At 41.0% G+C, this 17,352-nt stretch overlaps 2 protein-coding genes across 2 annotated transcripts; one reads left to right on the forward strand and one right to left on the reverse strand.

Annotated features, from left to right (window-relative positions):
• The first annotated feature begins 7,706 nt into the window (after positions 1-7,706).
• Positions 7,707-10,969, forward strand: LOC128738714 (uncharacterized). Its single transcript, XM_053834039.1, has 6 exons — positions 7,707-7,863; positions 9,166-9,310; positions 9,373-10,211; positions 10,271-10,372; positions 10,441-10,643; positions 10,709-10,969. Exons 2-6 carry the CDS (start codon positions 9,173-9,175, stop codon positions 10,879-10,881), a joined length of 1,455 nt encoding a protein of 484 aa, XP_053690014.1. The 5' UTR covers positions 7,707-7,863; positions 9,166-9,172; the 3' UTR covers positions 10,882-10,969.
• Positions 8,065-8,846, reverse strand: LOC128736836 (uncharacterized). The gene is made up of 3 exons (XM_053831331.1): positions 8,562-8,846; positions 8,382-8,494; positions 8,065-8,206 (listed from the first exon to the last, which is right to left on the reverse strand). The coding sequence occupies exons 1-3, from the start codon at positions 8,844-8,846 to the stop codon at positions 8,065-8,067; spliced, it is 540 nt and encodes a 179-aa protein (XP_053687306.1).
• Positions 10,970-17,352: the final 6,383 nt, after the last annotated feature.

Here is a 17,352-nt window from a genome sequence, read left to right on the forward strand (position 1 = left end):
CGCAACATTGAAACGAGAACGATGGTAACTCGTACCATTTTTATGAAGACGTTTGCTATTGAAAGTACCATAAAAAAGCTAATTAAATTTACTGTGATTCTTGAATAAGCAACATATTCTCAGACAATTTTACAACCTTTCATGGTAATGTCTAGAAATTTTTACTACGAATCTATTATTTTTGTTATAAATTGAAATAACGCCGAAAGTAACATATAATAAATTTGACTAAACAACGCTAGGGCTAAATAAAAATCTTTTTAGCCAATATTTACTGGTGCGTTCTTTCATTTTTACGTTCTAATATAGTATACTCTACCATGAAATTTCTTTCTGTGTAGCTTACTCTTGCGAGAAAACCCTGAGAGAGAGTTGCGAAGACGGTCCTCTTTTTCTCATGCTTTGGCTGTTCTTGGTTTCATTTTCGGGATGACAAATCAAACTTGTGCGTGAAATCTTCATTGTGCATGTAAACTGTGCGTTTTAGAATGATATATGTTGGTGCTAGTTGGTCCACGGTTATTTCACATTTTACAAAAAAGTCAATTTCCAGGGGAAAAAACAAGACTAAATCAATTTTAAATGAGGGTTTTTCAAAAATCGCCAACTGCGAGTTATCAATACTTTTCCATTTTTGACCAACGATAACGGCTGGCTGCATTTGACAGATCGTACTGGCTGCGCGAATCTCTCTCAGGGAGAAACCAATCCAGCATAGGAGCCAAGTTTATGGCTTTTGTACATCCACATTAATTTTGGATCAAAAAATAACGGTTTAATGATTGTGTTTTACATGGGTTTTTAAATCAATTTTGATTTTTTGATTTTTCAGTAGTAAATTGTAATAGATTGTAATTACTTAAATGAAGAGTAATTAGAAAAAAACAGCGATTTGATAAAAACTGTCACAAAAGTATTGGCTCTAAAGTTGGCATCGCTGGTTTAATGATAATTCCGCTCAAGTAGTAGTAGAAAGAGTACAACGTATTCGTATATATGTAAACAACACAATCGCGGTGTACAACAAGCTTTTTAATTTTCACTACTGTTTTTCATTGAGAGGATTATTGGAAGATACAAGATATTTTTCAACAAAAGTGGGGTATATTTTCTGTATAAACTGTTTCTTTTTTCAGAAACAAGTTGTAGAAATTACGGTAGGGCTATTCAAAATCGGGAAGAAAAATTGCTTTAGTGGTGTGTGCATTGTATGCGTATGTACACACTCTGCGGAAATCATGATCATCATGAAAATTAATTGCCTGTGTTTGAACCTTAAGACAAACCTTCCGAAGAATATTTCTGAACCAAATTGTTCATATACCTACACATGCAAAATAATACGAATTTAAGATTCTTTCTAAAAGCATGAAACGAGTAAGCCACATTATCTGGCAAAAGAAAACTGCGCCACTTCGTAATTCGAGACTAAGCGTTTAGTGAGAAAATCGAATTGCATTTTCATTTATATATTAGGCCCTAAAAAGGGCTAATTGTTGTATAGTTACAGAAGCCTGACCAGATACATTTACTATAGGCCGGTATACTTTGGTACCTTCCGAGACGGTGCGCTTGGCAAACTCACCCGGCACAACCACACACAACTGTGAGTGCACTTCTGCCATGCCCGTTGCCGTGCCATCCCTGTCGGCAATAAATGAAAGAAAATAGCGCTGCTCACCAAGTGGCGTGGCTTCTTCTTCTTTTTCCTATCGCGCTTTGCGGCCTTTCCACTGGTTTTCGGTGGCATGAAGACGATGCTTCATATTAGGTTGCTCTGCAGAAACTGGTAGCTCTTTATTAAGGAAGCACCGGACACCGGTTTTGTTCAAACAATGTACGGAGTACGGTTTCGTTGTACCGCCTTTCTTTCGTGTCTATGATTCTCTGCCCTACGTTGATCCGCCTTTGTTACAACTTCAGGGTGGCCACTAAGTCGGGAAAATCGGGAAAACCGGGAAAAAGTCGGGAATCACTAACAGTCGGGAAAAAACCGGGAAAAAGCCGGGAATTTCACAAATAAACCGGGAAATACCCGCCCGAGAAGTTTTTTTTTCAATAGCTGCATTTTTTCAATCAAAATCTTGTAATGTTAATACGTTCGTACTGGATCTTGGTACCGAACGACCGCCGACTAGCTGACAAAAAACAGATCAAAAGCCCAAAACACGCAAATTACTCATACAAAATATCAATTCATGTTTATTCTAATATTCTTTCCTCACATTAATGAACGTCACCAATCCTATTCTGCTCTTCACCCTAATAAATCTCCTATCCGTTTGATCATCTTATTTTATGTTATACAATCGCTTACTCACGGAGCCGCTGCATCTTCCATTGTATCTTCACTTCGTCGCACGTCGCTGCACTGTCGTCGCGACGCTGAGTCAGCCACAACGTCTGCTTACCAACACGCCATACTGCAACAGGTCGGATGGTTGTCGTCGCACACAAATTGTCGCATCGAACAGCGTTCGTGCAACTACAGGTTGACGCGTTCGTAGAGACGAATGGGCGTCGTTTAGCTATCTGTCCTCACTTGACCACCAGCAATGAGCAACACAGCGATGCTCGCTTCTCACGCAAGATGTTAGCCTCGTCACAGCGAGTGGCACGTACTGTGAAATAAAACAAAATCCAGAAAAAAAAAGCCCTGAGGCGAGAACGCCTTTTACTAGATCTGCCAGGTGACGAAGTCGTACGCTTTCTTACCTCCTGTAGATAGGAAGGCTTTTTCGTATGCACGCACGGTGCGTTGTTCTCTGAGCAATCAATTGCCGTGCCGTAAGCGTTGTTTAACTCGTACCTATTCGTCAATTCGAATCTGCCGAAAGTATTGAGATTAGCGCCATTGAATCCAGAATAGCTGTTTTACACTTACGGGCTGAATTCCCGCTGGACGTGTAAATCGTTTCGGTTCCAGGCAATCAGCGCCACTGAGTTTTTTCTCGACTGGCTCGTGTCGGTTCGACACTCGGGATCTGCCGAATGTTTCGTATGTTAGCGCTATGAAACGAATAATAGTTTTCTCAAACTTACGGAGTTGAATGTGGCTGAATGGCTATACGATTTCTTCGTTCTTCGACGATCGACGCCAATTTCAATTGACACGTGGTAATTCGTCGCACGGGACCTGCTAAATGTTTCCCGTTTTAGTGTTGTCGAACGAAAAATGGTTATCTCGTACTTACGGAGATTTGCTGCACGTCTTGATTATTATCGTTGTCGATCGTAGCAGCGGTCAATGGCACTAATTAAATTTTTCGCGACAGGCACGCTGCTATTCTACAGCAAGAGACACGACGAGCCGAATTCGCAGCCGACATCGACGACGACTCGATTGATTTTACTTTGACGGAAATGGTGTTGAGCAGTGTGCGTGTGGTTTGCAGCGAGCAGCAATGACGTCTTTCGCGAACTAATTCCTGCTCTGCTTTTGTTTTCAAGACAGTTTTAGTACTGCCCATATGGCAAATTTGATTCGAACTGTACACTTCTATCCTGATTGGTGTGTTTTGAGGGTGATTGAACAATTTACCTTAAATCTAACAGTTATTAGCCTATGCTTATTATTGAAACGTAACAATCTTCAGGGCGCCTTTCAGGTTTTTTTCATCTCGCCACTTCAGTTTGAGTTCAGCTCAGTTCATTCGGCTCACTTCTTCGGAATTGTGATTTGAACCCGAACCCCGCTCCACTATCCTCTTGGTTCGATTAACAGCGTCCAATTGACCGAAGTGTGTTAGTTGGGCTGGTCAATACGTACTTCGTTTACTTACGAGTTAGATCGACACCACACTAGCAAATGGCACCTTCACTAGTCGTTCACCGAGCGGAAAACAAAATATTCCAAAATCTTATGGAGACTTGTGAGGCATTATTAGGGGCAAGTCACCCATAACCGGACACTTAAGGATTTTGACATATATAAAAGCAACACTGCATAACTTCAGTTTTTTTCACTGGAAGAGTAATATAGAAAACTATTTTCCAATAAAAAAGGATACACGTACTTGAATCACTAATGAACCATTTTAGAAGCGAAATGAGAAATCGAAAAAAATCATTACTTAAAAATTGTGTCTCCCAATACCAGACACTTATCAGAAATCATAATGTAAACCAATTAAAGACTTATATTTCTGAATAAAACATGCCAAAATGTTTAAAATCTCTTATTGCTTGCATACTTGCATACTTGAATGAAACAGGCTGCTTTGCTTTTCCCGTGTAAATCTTATGGGAGAGTTTGCTCTAACTCTTTTATTCATACGGCCTAATGGTACGTGTCCCACCCCAGTGTGGGATGGAACCTTGACACGTCAGTAATTAACCTTCTAACGGGCAACATAGAAAAAATAATGTGAACAAGCTAATGAATATTTTTTCATGAAATTTAACTCAAAATTTGATATTCATGCAAAAATGCATGCATATCATACATTTTTTCACGAACTTATCCGCTAAAACAAACTTGCATCCGTTAAGAACCATCCCGCGAGTAGGAGCTTTGAAAAACTTGACCCCCGATAATTGGTTGTAATCGACTTTCGCATAAATTTCTCCTCCACGATCCATTGCGCTTCGTTAGCATCTAGTCGTACAACTTAGATGCCCGAATTCTGGCCTGCTCGGTACCACCTGGAGCCTTTCAAATTCGCCGTACAGTGTAGCAGCCATCTTCAGTTTTTTCTCCAAATCAATCTGAGATATTGGGATTAACCTTAACTTTCCGAAAAAAAAACTTTCCGAATGATCTTTACCCGCAGTTGACGATCAAGGGTTTCACTCCCACGTTTGGTTTGCACTTTGCGGGCAGTCGTGAGAATTTTCTAACATATTTTGTTAAAAAGTTTTTGATAACTCACGCCTCTATAACTTTGGGATAATCCAGCAGTTTTGCCTGCACCTGAGTTGACGCTGATGGATTTTGGGGTTGACTGTGTCAATCATTTTTATTTTCTCCTCTTACATGATAAATATTTCGGAATAACATTAGTTTTAGACTACAAAAAATATAAATCAAGCAGAACTGTTTACAAGCAACATAACGCAGTCAAAAACTTGCATATCCGACTGAGAGCACCGCTATCGCCAAATTAAATTGCCCCATTTCTAAACGATCTAAGCTTAATTTATTTAAATTGAACAATTATCTTTATCAAGACTTCAAAACGGTTTCTCAAACGGTCAAACAATTTTAAAGTAATCCGACCAGTTGAAAAATTTTTCGGTCGGGAAAATCATACATAAACCGGGAAAAAGTCGGGAAAAAATCGGGAATTTGAAATTTGAAATTGAGTGGCCACCCTGCAACTTGCTGCCGTTTGCTCTGGTATATAATCAGAAGTAAGCCGGCGAACGGCTTCATTTTCGCATTGGCATCGGTACGGTACAGAGCAGACAGCAGAGAGTTGCGGATCCCTCACTGGACTCGGCAAACTGGTAAAACGCAGCGCAGCGGCAGCAGCAGCAGCAGCGGATCATTGTTTGGTGTAGAGTGCGCCGAACGCGTTGGTACAGGAGCATCGATCTATTATCAGCTGTATTAGAATATTTGGTTGCGGGAGCGGAAGACCTTGAATCAATGGAAAATGCTCTGTTCGGTAACCATTGTCACCATTGCCCTGGGAGGTGTTGTTTCAAAATTCAAACATTCAAGCCATTCTGCTGGCCGGATTTTCAACCACATAATTTACCACAACCCGTCCTTTTCAGGACGAAGGAATTTGTTTATGAAGAGATGAAAATTTTCTGTATACTAAATTTCTTTAATTAAATTTCCAAATGTCGCTGATTCTTTAAATCATGAAGAATTTCTTCTGATTTGATCTATAAAACGTTAAATATGTGGTGACTCACCATGCGGTCTTCCAACTCATGACGTTGCTTTAATTTTATTTTTGCTAAAAATTTTTGCCTTCTCACGCCAGTGCTTCCCTAACACGGATGACAGAAATATATAGGAGAAGAGCTATGGATTAAATTCCTTTTGAATCAAAGGGATCAAAGTTTGATTGTATTTAATTTACGCTCTATAGAATCCGCTCGAAAATCGTTGAGCTTCAGCTGCTTCCCCGGAATAAGGCAACGAAGACATCCAAATTCACTAAGCGAGACGCCAATAAACCGAAGAGTCAACGGATCCTCGTTGCAAGCCGTCTAGAAGTATATCGCCGCCAGCTCAATTGTGACGTTTCAAGGTTGGACACATTCGTGAAAAAGGCTTTGAAGTTAGTTTTCAACAAGAGAAAGCTGGTCCAAACAAAGAACTGGCGCTTCCGGTTCCTTCGCCTACCAAACTTGCTAGCGAGAAGCAAGATTACTAAGTCAAAGAAGACCATAACAAAGGCACCGACAACTCCAAAGCCAAAAGAAGTTGTTTTAACGGAGAATGCGGTTCGAAAAAAGCTGCTGCCAAGCAGTAAATTTCTTCGATTTGTATTATTAACAGCTGGTAGAAAACAATCAGTTCTTTTAAGAACTACTGAATAAGTATATGAAGCAGTTGAATTGATTTTGTGAACGGCATCATTTTCGCGTTGTTTGGGTTACAAATAATAATGAGAGTTACGATTTTATCTCCCCGTCCGGATCCGGACGCGGCAAAGGTGGTAAAACTCGGCAGCAGCCAATTATTGTTTGGTGTGGAGTGAAAATTACGCCGACCGTGTTGGATTCGAAACATCGATCTATTATTGTCAATTGCAAGGAAAATTGTCCAATCAATAAGTGCGCAATCGCTCATAAAAGTGCTATTTTAGCTTAAATCGTTTTAGTCTCTTCGGCGTACTTATTGCTTGGCAGATAACGAAAAAGTGCGCCGAAGATCGAAACGATTTAATGCAAAATACCACTTACTTGCAATTGACAATAAACTGCTATAATAGAATATTAAATAAGCTAGAAACCCCAAATTTTGGTCGCGGAAGCAGAAGGGTTTAAATTGGTGGGAATAGTGATGTCCGAAATTTTCAATTATTCGATTACCGATTAATCGGTGAGCCTTGTCTGCACTAATCAATTAATTGAACTATTCGATTAATCCAACTACTCGTGCTGGCATTATTCGATTAAAAATTATTCGAATATTCCTTGTGTTATTCGATTAGTTGAATTAATCGAACGATTAACGGACATCACTAAGCCCATCTGAAGGACGAAAGTTGACAATGGACACTACGAGTCAGAAATTTGAGAATTAGAGATTAACAAACGGACCTATTCAGGTCCACCATATAAATTAGCTGAAGAGTTGAAATTATGAATTTCTCACATGTGAGAACACAATTTTTTAATGCGCAACTTGAGCATCCATATATGTAATTCATACAAAAATCACCGGCTTTAGCATTGGGAGACGAATTGCGCTACATTCGTAGTCCTACTTCAAGCCTGCGCCCGGGCCACTAGGCATGGCCTTTGTACTTTTATTTCCAAATCTAAACCATAGATCAGCCCTAGGATCAGCCACAGGTTAAATAAAATCAGCTATAAAAGCGTTTGATCAGCCTAAAATAAATTGTTACTTGGGTCACTACTATTTGCGTAACGTAATGTACAGGCAATCTTCGAACATTTATTAGCCACCCTGTGAATGCAAAAGCGAAACACAAAAAATGCATTCTGGTCTGGCTGACAGCAGCAGCCTTTGCTTTTTTTGTTTCTGTGTTTACTTGGCAGACTGGCACTGGCAGCTGGAGTAATTCTGCGCCATAAATTGGAGCGTTTTCTGGATAGCCTGCATGTGCTGGTGGAGTTTTACTTGTATAAAAAAATCAGTTTGTTAATTAATCAATTGAATCAATTTAATTAGTGCGTGTAATTCATTCCGTTTGCAGAAGTGTTTTAGTTTTATCGGTAAGTTCCGGAAGTTCGGTCTGTTTCAGAAACCAAAATAGGCACCTGCTTTGTTGACAGTAATTCAAACCCTTCGTCGTAAAGTTATTATTCTCGGGTTACAACACACGAAACATTGTATTATGTATATAAATATTTTTTTTCCTTTGATGGCAATAATCTTTGATACAATGCAAGCTGTTGGAGCTTCGTCCGTAAATTTTACTGGTTTTCCAATTCCTTGATTTCGTTTCCGATGTTAGTTCTGGCAGTTTGTTCGTATTTGTCTCCCAATTCCTTAGAAGCGTAGATCGATGGGATTCGATTCAAAGTTTGAAGGATCTGAAAAACTATTGTTAACCGTCTGCTTTCAGATTAAAAAAAACGGAAAGTACCTTCAATCTCATTTTGTTATAAGACCCACTGTCCATCTCAGAATATTCTTTTCTTAACTGTTCAGTGTATTGCTTATATTCCTCTGAAGGGTACCTAAAATTGGGACGTAAATATCTGGGGAAGGAATAATTTCAACTACTTACCCTAAAATTAGTAGGTCTAAATCTTGGAAAAAGAGCACATCCTCTTCCGGAAGGTCACTGCTTTCAACGGCAACGTCTCCCAGCAGTCGCAGTGTGTTGTTTTCCAATGATTTCTAAAAAAGGAAATAAAAAAATAACTTTCTTTTGCTGGTGCTTCCGGTCACTCTGGGTCAAACTAACATTTTCCAGTTTGGCCTCGGCGAAAAATTCCTTCAAAGCACCGCAGTTTTCCTCGACACAATCCTTCCCAGCGTCGAAGTGATAGTACTGAAACAGACAGGCCAGCTGAACGCAAATACTAGCTCCGGCCAGGTGTTTCGCCTTCCTGTGAATCATCTGCTCTTCGTTGTGATAGTGTCGATTCGATTGGGAGTTGTACTGTTGTTTCAATTTAGCTAACCACTTATCGGCCACTTCCGACGGGATCTCCAGTGCCGTTGTAATGTTTTGCCAAATTGATTCCATTGTATAATGATGCCTTGAATTGGGCTCTGAACTGATCACTGGACCAAAACTGAGACTTAACTTAACGGAGACAGGTGAAGATTGATTTTATCTCGACGAAAGAAGTTATGTGAATATGATTTTTACAACAAAAATCAGCCTTCTGAAGCATGTCAAGGACACATGCGCAGAACTGGTTGGACACGTGCACTTTGACAGAGGGTCGGAATTGCTTTCCCCTTATTCGTTACTGTTGTCATCGGTACTGGCTGGGGTTCGTCCAAGGACGATGCTTGTTTTGAATCATTTCTCGAAATCAAGAATCACTTTTGTTTAATAGATAACAGATGGCACGTAATCAGAAAACACGCCGAAGCGCGGGTCTCCGTAAAACCCCGCGTAGATCGATAGGCAATCGGCTCTCAAAACCTAAACTACCTGACATAAGAGAATCTAACCGACGTAAAATGAAACGGGTACAGAAAGTAAGTACTAAAGAAGGTTGCATCCATCAAAATTAAATTAAGTTTTACTTTTACACTTACAGCGCGTGCAGCAGAGACTTCTCCGCCGATCGCTCGAAAAGGAAAAGCGGAAACAGCGCAACAACAATCAACCGTCGTCATCGGGTCGAACGATGCTCTACCCACCGATAGCGCCACCTCCGCCACCCAATCATCTGTTGAATCGACCGTCGACGTCGCGGTCGCCGCAAAGACAACGAAACCGGGCAATTGGACAGCTCAAAACAATGGACGCCGAAACGATTGTGATCGATTCGGAAGATGATTCGCTGGTTCCACCGGAACCGGTCCCACTGTTCTACGAGGACACGCTCGGAGGTTTCAACGATAAGGAGGTGCCAAGCTATGATAAGGTTTTTTTGATTCGGACGCCCGATACTCCATACCCACTGAGGACATATGTGCCACGGTATCATGCGGAGGATAATGATGGCGAGCAGACTCAGGCCGATCAGGGTGTGCTGATGGAAAGCATGCTAGAAGAAGGTGAGATCCGCGACGCGGACGAGACATGCAACGCTATAAACAACACAATAAACGCCGAAGAGATACCGATCTCTGACGATGAGGTGGATTTGGGAGACCAGGCACTGCCAACCCCAAAACGTGCAGACTCGGAGGACTGTTCGGTCATATTTTGCTCGGAAGTGATCGATCTAGATCGGGATGATACGGCGAAGGAAAAGGCACTGGAATTTATTCCCATTGGATTCGAGTTGGACGGCCAGAGCCGCAAGAAAAGAACACCACGAAAGAAGCGTAACAATAACGGTAGTAATACTGCTAATGCTGAAAACGCAACTACGGAGGAAACAACCTCTAAAAGAATGGTTGTCATCGATGGAAATAATGTAGCTTTTGGGTGAGTTAATCACGTTCGGATTAATTTAAAAGTGTAACAAACAATCATTCCAATGACAGACATACGTGCGGACAAGGTTTCTCAGTCAAAGGGCTGGAAATTTGCATCCAACATTTCAAAAAAATGGGCCACGAAGTCAACGCAGTTGTGCCACAGTTTCGGTATGCTCTCAACAAGCGTTAAACTTAAACTGGGGTCAAACTTAAACTACCCCTAATTTCAATTGCAGACTTAAGAAGGACAAAAGCACCGACCAGAAGCTGCTGGAGAAACTGTACAAAGACGGCGACGTGCTGCTGGCTCCGAGCAAAAACTTGCCCGGCCAAAGGTCGTCATCCTACGACGACCGGCTCATCATTTCCGTAGCGGAAAAGTTCGACGGTGTGGTGATTTCCAACGATAATTTCCGCGACCTGCTGACCGAAAGTGACTGTACGTTTAAGCTCGACCCGTGGTATGCGTGCGTTGTTGAGTGTGTAAAGATTTTTGTTTTTCAGCTTGGAAAAAAATAATCGAAACTCGAGTGATCGGCTACACGTGGGCCAAGGATGCCTTCTTTCTGCCGGACGATCCGTACGGTCGGCACGGGCCGAAGCTCAAGGATTTGTTGGAGTGCAGTAAGTCCCCGGAACCCAAACCGGTGCCCGTGGTGGCCGCTGAAGGCAAGTGAGTCAGGTTTTGTTTTTCTTTTATTTTTGTAAAAATAGTGATGGTATTTATTACAAAAAAAACACTGTTAGTTTATTAAAAAAAATCGAATCGGAGATCTTAACTGCTAGGAAGAGTAGTGTGCGCTTATCACAGGCCTTAGAGCATTAACTAGTAACGGCTGGCGTGGCCGCAGCTGCCGCCGCCGCCGTAGGCGGGGGCGCCATATTCTTGGTAACATCATCGTACGATGGAGGCAAATCTGTGAACGGTAAAAAACGTTGAAAATTCCGTTATGTTGTACGAATCAACCAGGCATATTCCTACCGCTACTGACTGGCCGCAAATTGTAGGGCGTCGTGCGATTCGGAAACAGTATTCCTCCTCCGGTGTCTACCGAAGGTGTTTGACCAGTGGGCTGGGTCGTTGGGATTGTGTAGACGATAGCAGTATTTTCCGTTGCCGCTGCTAAAATGGGGAATGCACCATTAAAATATATTCCTTAAGTTGTCGCTGGGGATTTGAGCACTTTTGCGTAGCATTTTTGAATGAGAAATGAATCATTTAAAAGCCTTTAAAATAGAACAGCTTCCTAGATTTTTGTGAAGAATCATTTAATTCAATTAATACACATGTTGTCCCCTAGAATCCGTTTTATCAAATTTTTAACTACACTTGTGCAGTACCTCCGTTACAAGTATGGTTTTGACAAACAAAAGTGACATTTTTTTTTTAAATATTAAAATATTCTAAATATTATTTCCCTGTGTTGACAAGTCTTGAGTCACGCCGGTCATGTCATAATTCAAAAAACAATCCATATTTTTACCTCGCAACCAATGGTTGCTTTGATCTATTGATTGCTGTACTGATACTGACAGATATTTTACAGTTTTTCTACGTGCCGTGCTTTATAACAAGTTTTATTGCAGTTTTTGGTTGATAAAATGCAGGTAAATATTAAAAAAATAAGAGCTATTTTTTCACTGAGATTCTAACGCATTTAACTCATAAATTTAAATGTATGGTGATTAACAACCGACGTTTAACTAAAAGTTTTGGAGCTGATCGCGAGTGGCTATAGCTATTCGGATCGGTCGTATGGAATTATGCATCCTTTTACTCGGTCGCTTCGGGTCGTTTTGGTACACCCCGATCCTGGGCTACCACAAGGGAAAAGATCAACTGATTCAACCAAACATCGACCAAATTAACCAGGGTTTGAAAGCGAAATTCACGAGCGGCAAATGCCACAACCGAGCCCAGTTATGAGCGGTTTCAAAGGACTCATTTTGCTTGGGAAATTCAAACAGTTAATAACAAGTAACAATACGTAATACTCCTGCAATACTTGCCTCTCAAAAATAGTAATGGAAATAGTAGCGATAAGGGTTCTAATATTATTGAGGTTATCGAAGAAGCCGATCTCCCATCCTCACCCGGACACGAACGAGTGAAGATATAACCTTATAAGAAATAGGCTTCTTATCCAGCAACTCCTATCCATACTTCCTCGTAGTATCAGCCCGAATACGGGCAACCTTAGTGGCGGTCGGGTAATCAACCTCGGTAGAAATTAAGGTCGTATGCCGATAGGGAAGGAGGCACTCATAGGCAACAACAAGGAATCGTGTTGTCAGCATTGAGCGTTTGTTCTCATGTCAGAATCGGCTCTGACGGCTTAACGATTGCTCGACCAAGTGAGCGGTAGTATTCCAGGTTAGGAGCGGCGGCTCACGACAACCTTTGTTCCCGAGCAGGAAGCTGAGTTAAGACGTGTGTTATCTCGGCACTAAAGCTAAGATGACAGTCCCATCATGAGATTCGGTAGCGTACCTTTATAAGGCAATCTACCCAGACAAGGGTAATATCAACACGATAATAAAAATTACCGGCCGATCTTGATTCTCTGTTGTCTGACAAAAACGCTTGAACTTCTGATCCACAATAAATTGTACTCTGCTACCAAACCCATAATAAGTGAATACCAACACGGCTTTGTGAAAAATCGCTCTAACACCTCGAACTTTATGGCATATACCAGCCCTCTCAACTCTAGTTTAGATATGCCCTGCAACGTGAACAGCATTTACGTGGGAAAAACTTGGTTTTCCTCTCTGGCTCATCTCGTGATGGCAATCATACTTATCGGACAGATCTGCTGTCCTGGAACTAGGACTGGTCAAATCAGGCAGTTTTTCAACTCCATCTGGTGTGCCGCAAGGTAGTCATCTTCTTGTTATATTGACCAAACGGATTGTCTGCCCAGAGCTCTTACGGGAAAGTTTTTTGTTCCAGCGCATCACTTCCGGCAACGTTTGTTAATCCCAACTGTTAGACGTAGAACAGTGTTTGGTCAAAACCTGTCTGTTGTTTGTTGAATTATTTAGATGTTTTTGATTTTCATGTTAACAGACATAGCTTTAAGAGAAGTGTTATGATTCACTTTTAGGTGCTATGACTCGATGTGTGCCTAAAAAACACAAGTCTTGGTCTCCAGTTTCAAGCAATCGTGGTGGTCCCCTCAGCTTCGAAATCATCTTCGTAATGCGCAACCAATATTTTTACTAATATCATCTGTCAGCTTACCTATATTTTTGAGGTGATCGGATTAAAAGACCGGTCAGCGTACTCAAATCCACTTTATTCAAACTGATTAAGCTGCGTGTGATGCTTTTGCATGGCGTAATGAAACGCTTTGATTGTCGTAATGTTGGAACAGCTCTCCAATTGGCATCAATCGTTGATGATTCCCAGACTTTCAGCTCAGTTTTTAACCAGGATGTAGACACCCCGCAGAATGGCTCAGGCCCAACGAATTCAGTTGAGTAACCCCAGCCATCGGTGTAAAACAGGAGTGATCCCGGACGAGTCTTAGGACCATCTTCTTCCCATAATCTGCGAGCGGTTTCGATTACTTTGAAGGGTATATCGAAGTTTGTCCTAGTTTCCATCCAGTCTTCGTTCATGATTACCAGGGTGTTACCTCGGAGGATTCGTAGGTGTCCATTGAGATCTCCATCTTGAAAATGTCTTTCAGGAAGGTAGCTGGTATAGGGGGTAATTCCAAAACTCTTTCTCGAAAAGTGCTTCGAAAGTAGCTTAGTAGTTTCCCGATCGATTTTCAATATTCTTACACCAATCGATTGGGAAATCAACTAATAATTGGCCCAAATGAAGAAAAGTATGGATTCTTGACGTTGAACTATTGAAAAATTGAAAATAATGAACCTATGTTTTACCAGAATTCTCGCTTCGTGATTGGTTGTTGGAAATGACGTCATCAAAGTGGAAATGCGTTTTCACGCATCGGCTTATAATTCAGTCAATTTTCGTGCTTTCCTAGCACGGATGACAGAAATATATAAGGTTAAGCTTCCTTATGATTGTATTTATTTTACACCCTATAGAATCGGACGAAAATTGTTGAGCTACAGCTGTTGCTGCTTACCCGGATAAGGCAACGAAGACATCCAAATTCGCCAAGCGAGACGCCAACAAACCGAAGAATCCATCGACTCATCCGCCAGTGAACGATATGGTTTTGGCTGCTATGCCTTTTACTGCGCATCGTCAGTCGGTCAGCGGCTTTCGTTGGCGACACATCGGCAAGCAGCTAGCTTGCGACACATCGGATCGGACAGGCAGCTTTCGAGTCACATCCGTGGCATAATTTTAAAGGTTGTATTTGAAACATTGTTTGCCTTACGGTGCACATCGTCGTCAGTTGGTCGTGTCCATCGGCTGCTGAGGAAAGGAAAGTACAGCAGTTCCCCGAATAACGCGGTGGGTGGTGCTGTACGCCCACGGCGATTCCTTGGTTGCCCATTAACCAATAAAGTTGATTTTTGGTACGTTGTTAGTATCTGCTATAACCTAGTCAACTACCAAAATATGCCACTCGCGACTACAAAAGGACCAGAATTCTGCCATGTCACTTGCAGTTGAAGAGTTTATTATATTTTCTTGCCCAATTAATGCCATAATAACACAGGCAACGAGGGAAAAGTTGAGTTTTTCGCCATTGCGGATGACCAACAAATGGCGGGAATAAGTTCACTGGTCATGGGCGACATTTTCAGCTACTTCCAAAATGTCTGCAACTTGTAAATGCTTTATTATGAATGTTCTTCTTTTGTAAACTGCAGAAAAGTTTTGCGCAAATTTTACAGCTTTTTGAAAACTCGCGCGTACCGTCTACCGATTACCAGAGAAAAGCATTATTCAACGTAGAAACAGATCATGAAAATTTATTTGTTGTTTGGTTTAGTGTGACTTCCATTCGTTTTAATAAAATTGATTCAATCAATTCATGGATATAACTCCAAAATCGGTTGAGGATTGAATGTATACAATGTTACTACTTTGATAAACGTTACGTATGTAGCTTGTATACATGAAGAATCGTATTATTACATGCATGGATACATCCTGTTATCGCTAATCGGTCGTGTCTGGTGGATGTGCACAATCCCTCATATTTTTCTGCTTCAAGTTGTACGAATTGGTGCAACGGTAGAAGATACAAAAGAGCATCTAGAGCTTGCGAAGGTGTGCTGGTCATTGCTCCAGTTTTTGAAGAACACGCCATACGTTGTAGCTTTCCAAGCAGCTGTTTTGAGCTGTTATTTGTGTGGTTTTAGGCCACCACAATAGCGAAGCATATATCAGTCTGGGTTTCACAATTTCCGAATATATCCAGTGAATCATCCTCGGCTTAAGCCCCCACTTTTTGCCAAATGTATCGCAGTAGACTCCGTGCGCTCCAGAATATTTGACATATCGTCTGGTGTTCCTCAAGGCAGTGTGCTTGGAGTTCTCATCTTTGAAATAAATCTCAATGATCTGTTTGAGCTACTTTCATCATCGAAACTTTCTTTTTCCGTCGGTCTTAACATTTTTCGAATAATTACTACTCGATTTAACACCGTTTTTCTCCAACATGGGACCTGATTGTCTGGAACGTATCAACTCTGTCCTTGATTAAAGCATTACTATCGGCTCGAAATTGAGGTTCGACGAGCACATAAGTATAGTCACTGCTAAAGCATACACCGTGCTTGATTTTATGCGATGTCATGCGTCTTGATTGACTAACGTTTATAGCCTCACGACGCTGTATTGCTCTCTCGTATGCATCATTTTAGAGTATGCTTCCCCGGTTTGGACTTCCTCTCACGTAACGCAAATTCTTGCGCTGCACAGTGGTCCAAACAACGAAATACGTGATCGTTTGATATAGCACCGAAACGCGAAGTTTTTTGCATATAGTGCCTTTAGGAACACTTCTTGGTATAACGAGCCCATTCTTGTGAGAGAAATCTTTGTGTGATTAATTCCCTTAAAAGTGAGACACGAAATTTATTTTCTCGTATATTCGAGATACAGGTTTGGTACTTTTGGCAAAGTTGTAGTAAATATCAATACAAACAGCTTTGTCAGAGACACCATACTTATATCTTTTCATGGAAATTGTCTATGAAGCATTATTCGAGGACAAACCCTTCAAAACAGTTTTTAAACCCTGACTTATTCTGGTCAACTTTTCCGTGTTCATAGTGTTATAGAGAGTTGTTTATGTAACGTTTTTGTAAAACATTACTATAAGTAATTTTCTGCAGTTTCGGAGATTTTGAGCATTTTTAATGAAAAATAGTACTACTTTGAGCTTAAATATTTCCCAAGATGGCAAATGGTGGCAGATCAAGAAATGTTCCTAAAGACACTATATGCGAAAAACTTCACGTTTTGGCGCAATATCACCCGATCAAGTATTTCACTGTTTGGACCACTGTACGATGTAGCGAATTCAGGAAAACTTTTTGCGATTCCCTTTGCGTTCCTAGGCGTCTTAAAAAGTCGCTTTCAGTCTGGTTTGCCCCACTATTCCTGGTGGTGCCGGTGGAAAACCGTGTTCCTGCATTATCTGCCATAGCTGGTCTCGATCGACTGTATTGTATCATGCTTTGAAGTCTATAAAGATGTGATACATCTGGACACGTTGTGCTTCCGACTTTTCCGTAAGTTCCGTCGGATGGAAAAAATCAGAGGGGTTGTGTACAAGACACGACCGCATATACAGGTGACGCAGGACTACGTATGTAAGTCTCTTTGTAGTGATAGTAGCATGTATCCATGCTTGTAATCATTCGATTCTTCATGTATACATGCTATATGCAACATACATACCTGCGACGTGCGTTGTATGTAACATTTATCAAAGTAGTAACATTGCATACGTTCAATTCTAAAAAGATTTCAGAGTTCTTCTATGTGCATTTGGTAACAATTTAACAAAATCAAGAACACAAACTATTGCTTTCCTACTACTGTGTTACCTGACTCATAACGCACCCCTATTTCCGAAATTCTAAAATCTCTCATGCTTTTATTTTTGGAGTAAACATGTAATTTCTTATGTTATATAGTTGATATTTGTATACTTTGTTCGAATTTATGATCAATTAAACGAAAAACCACAAAGTTTGTGAGT

The sequence above is a fragment of the Sabethes cyaneus genome, chromosome 2 (genome assembly GCF_943734655.1).
Source record: "Sabethes cyaneus chromosome 2, idSabCyanKW18_F2, whole genome shotgun sequence".
Classification (NCBI taxonomy): Eukaryota; Metazoa; Arthropoda; class Insecta; order Diptera; family Culicidae; genus Sabethes; species Sabethes cyaneus.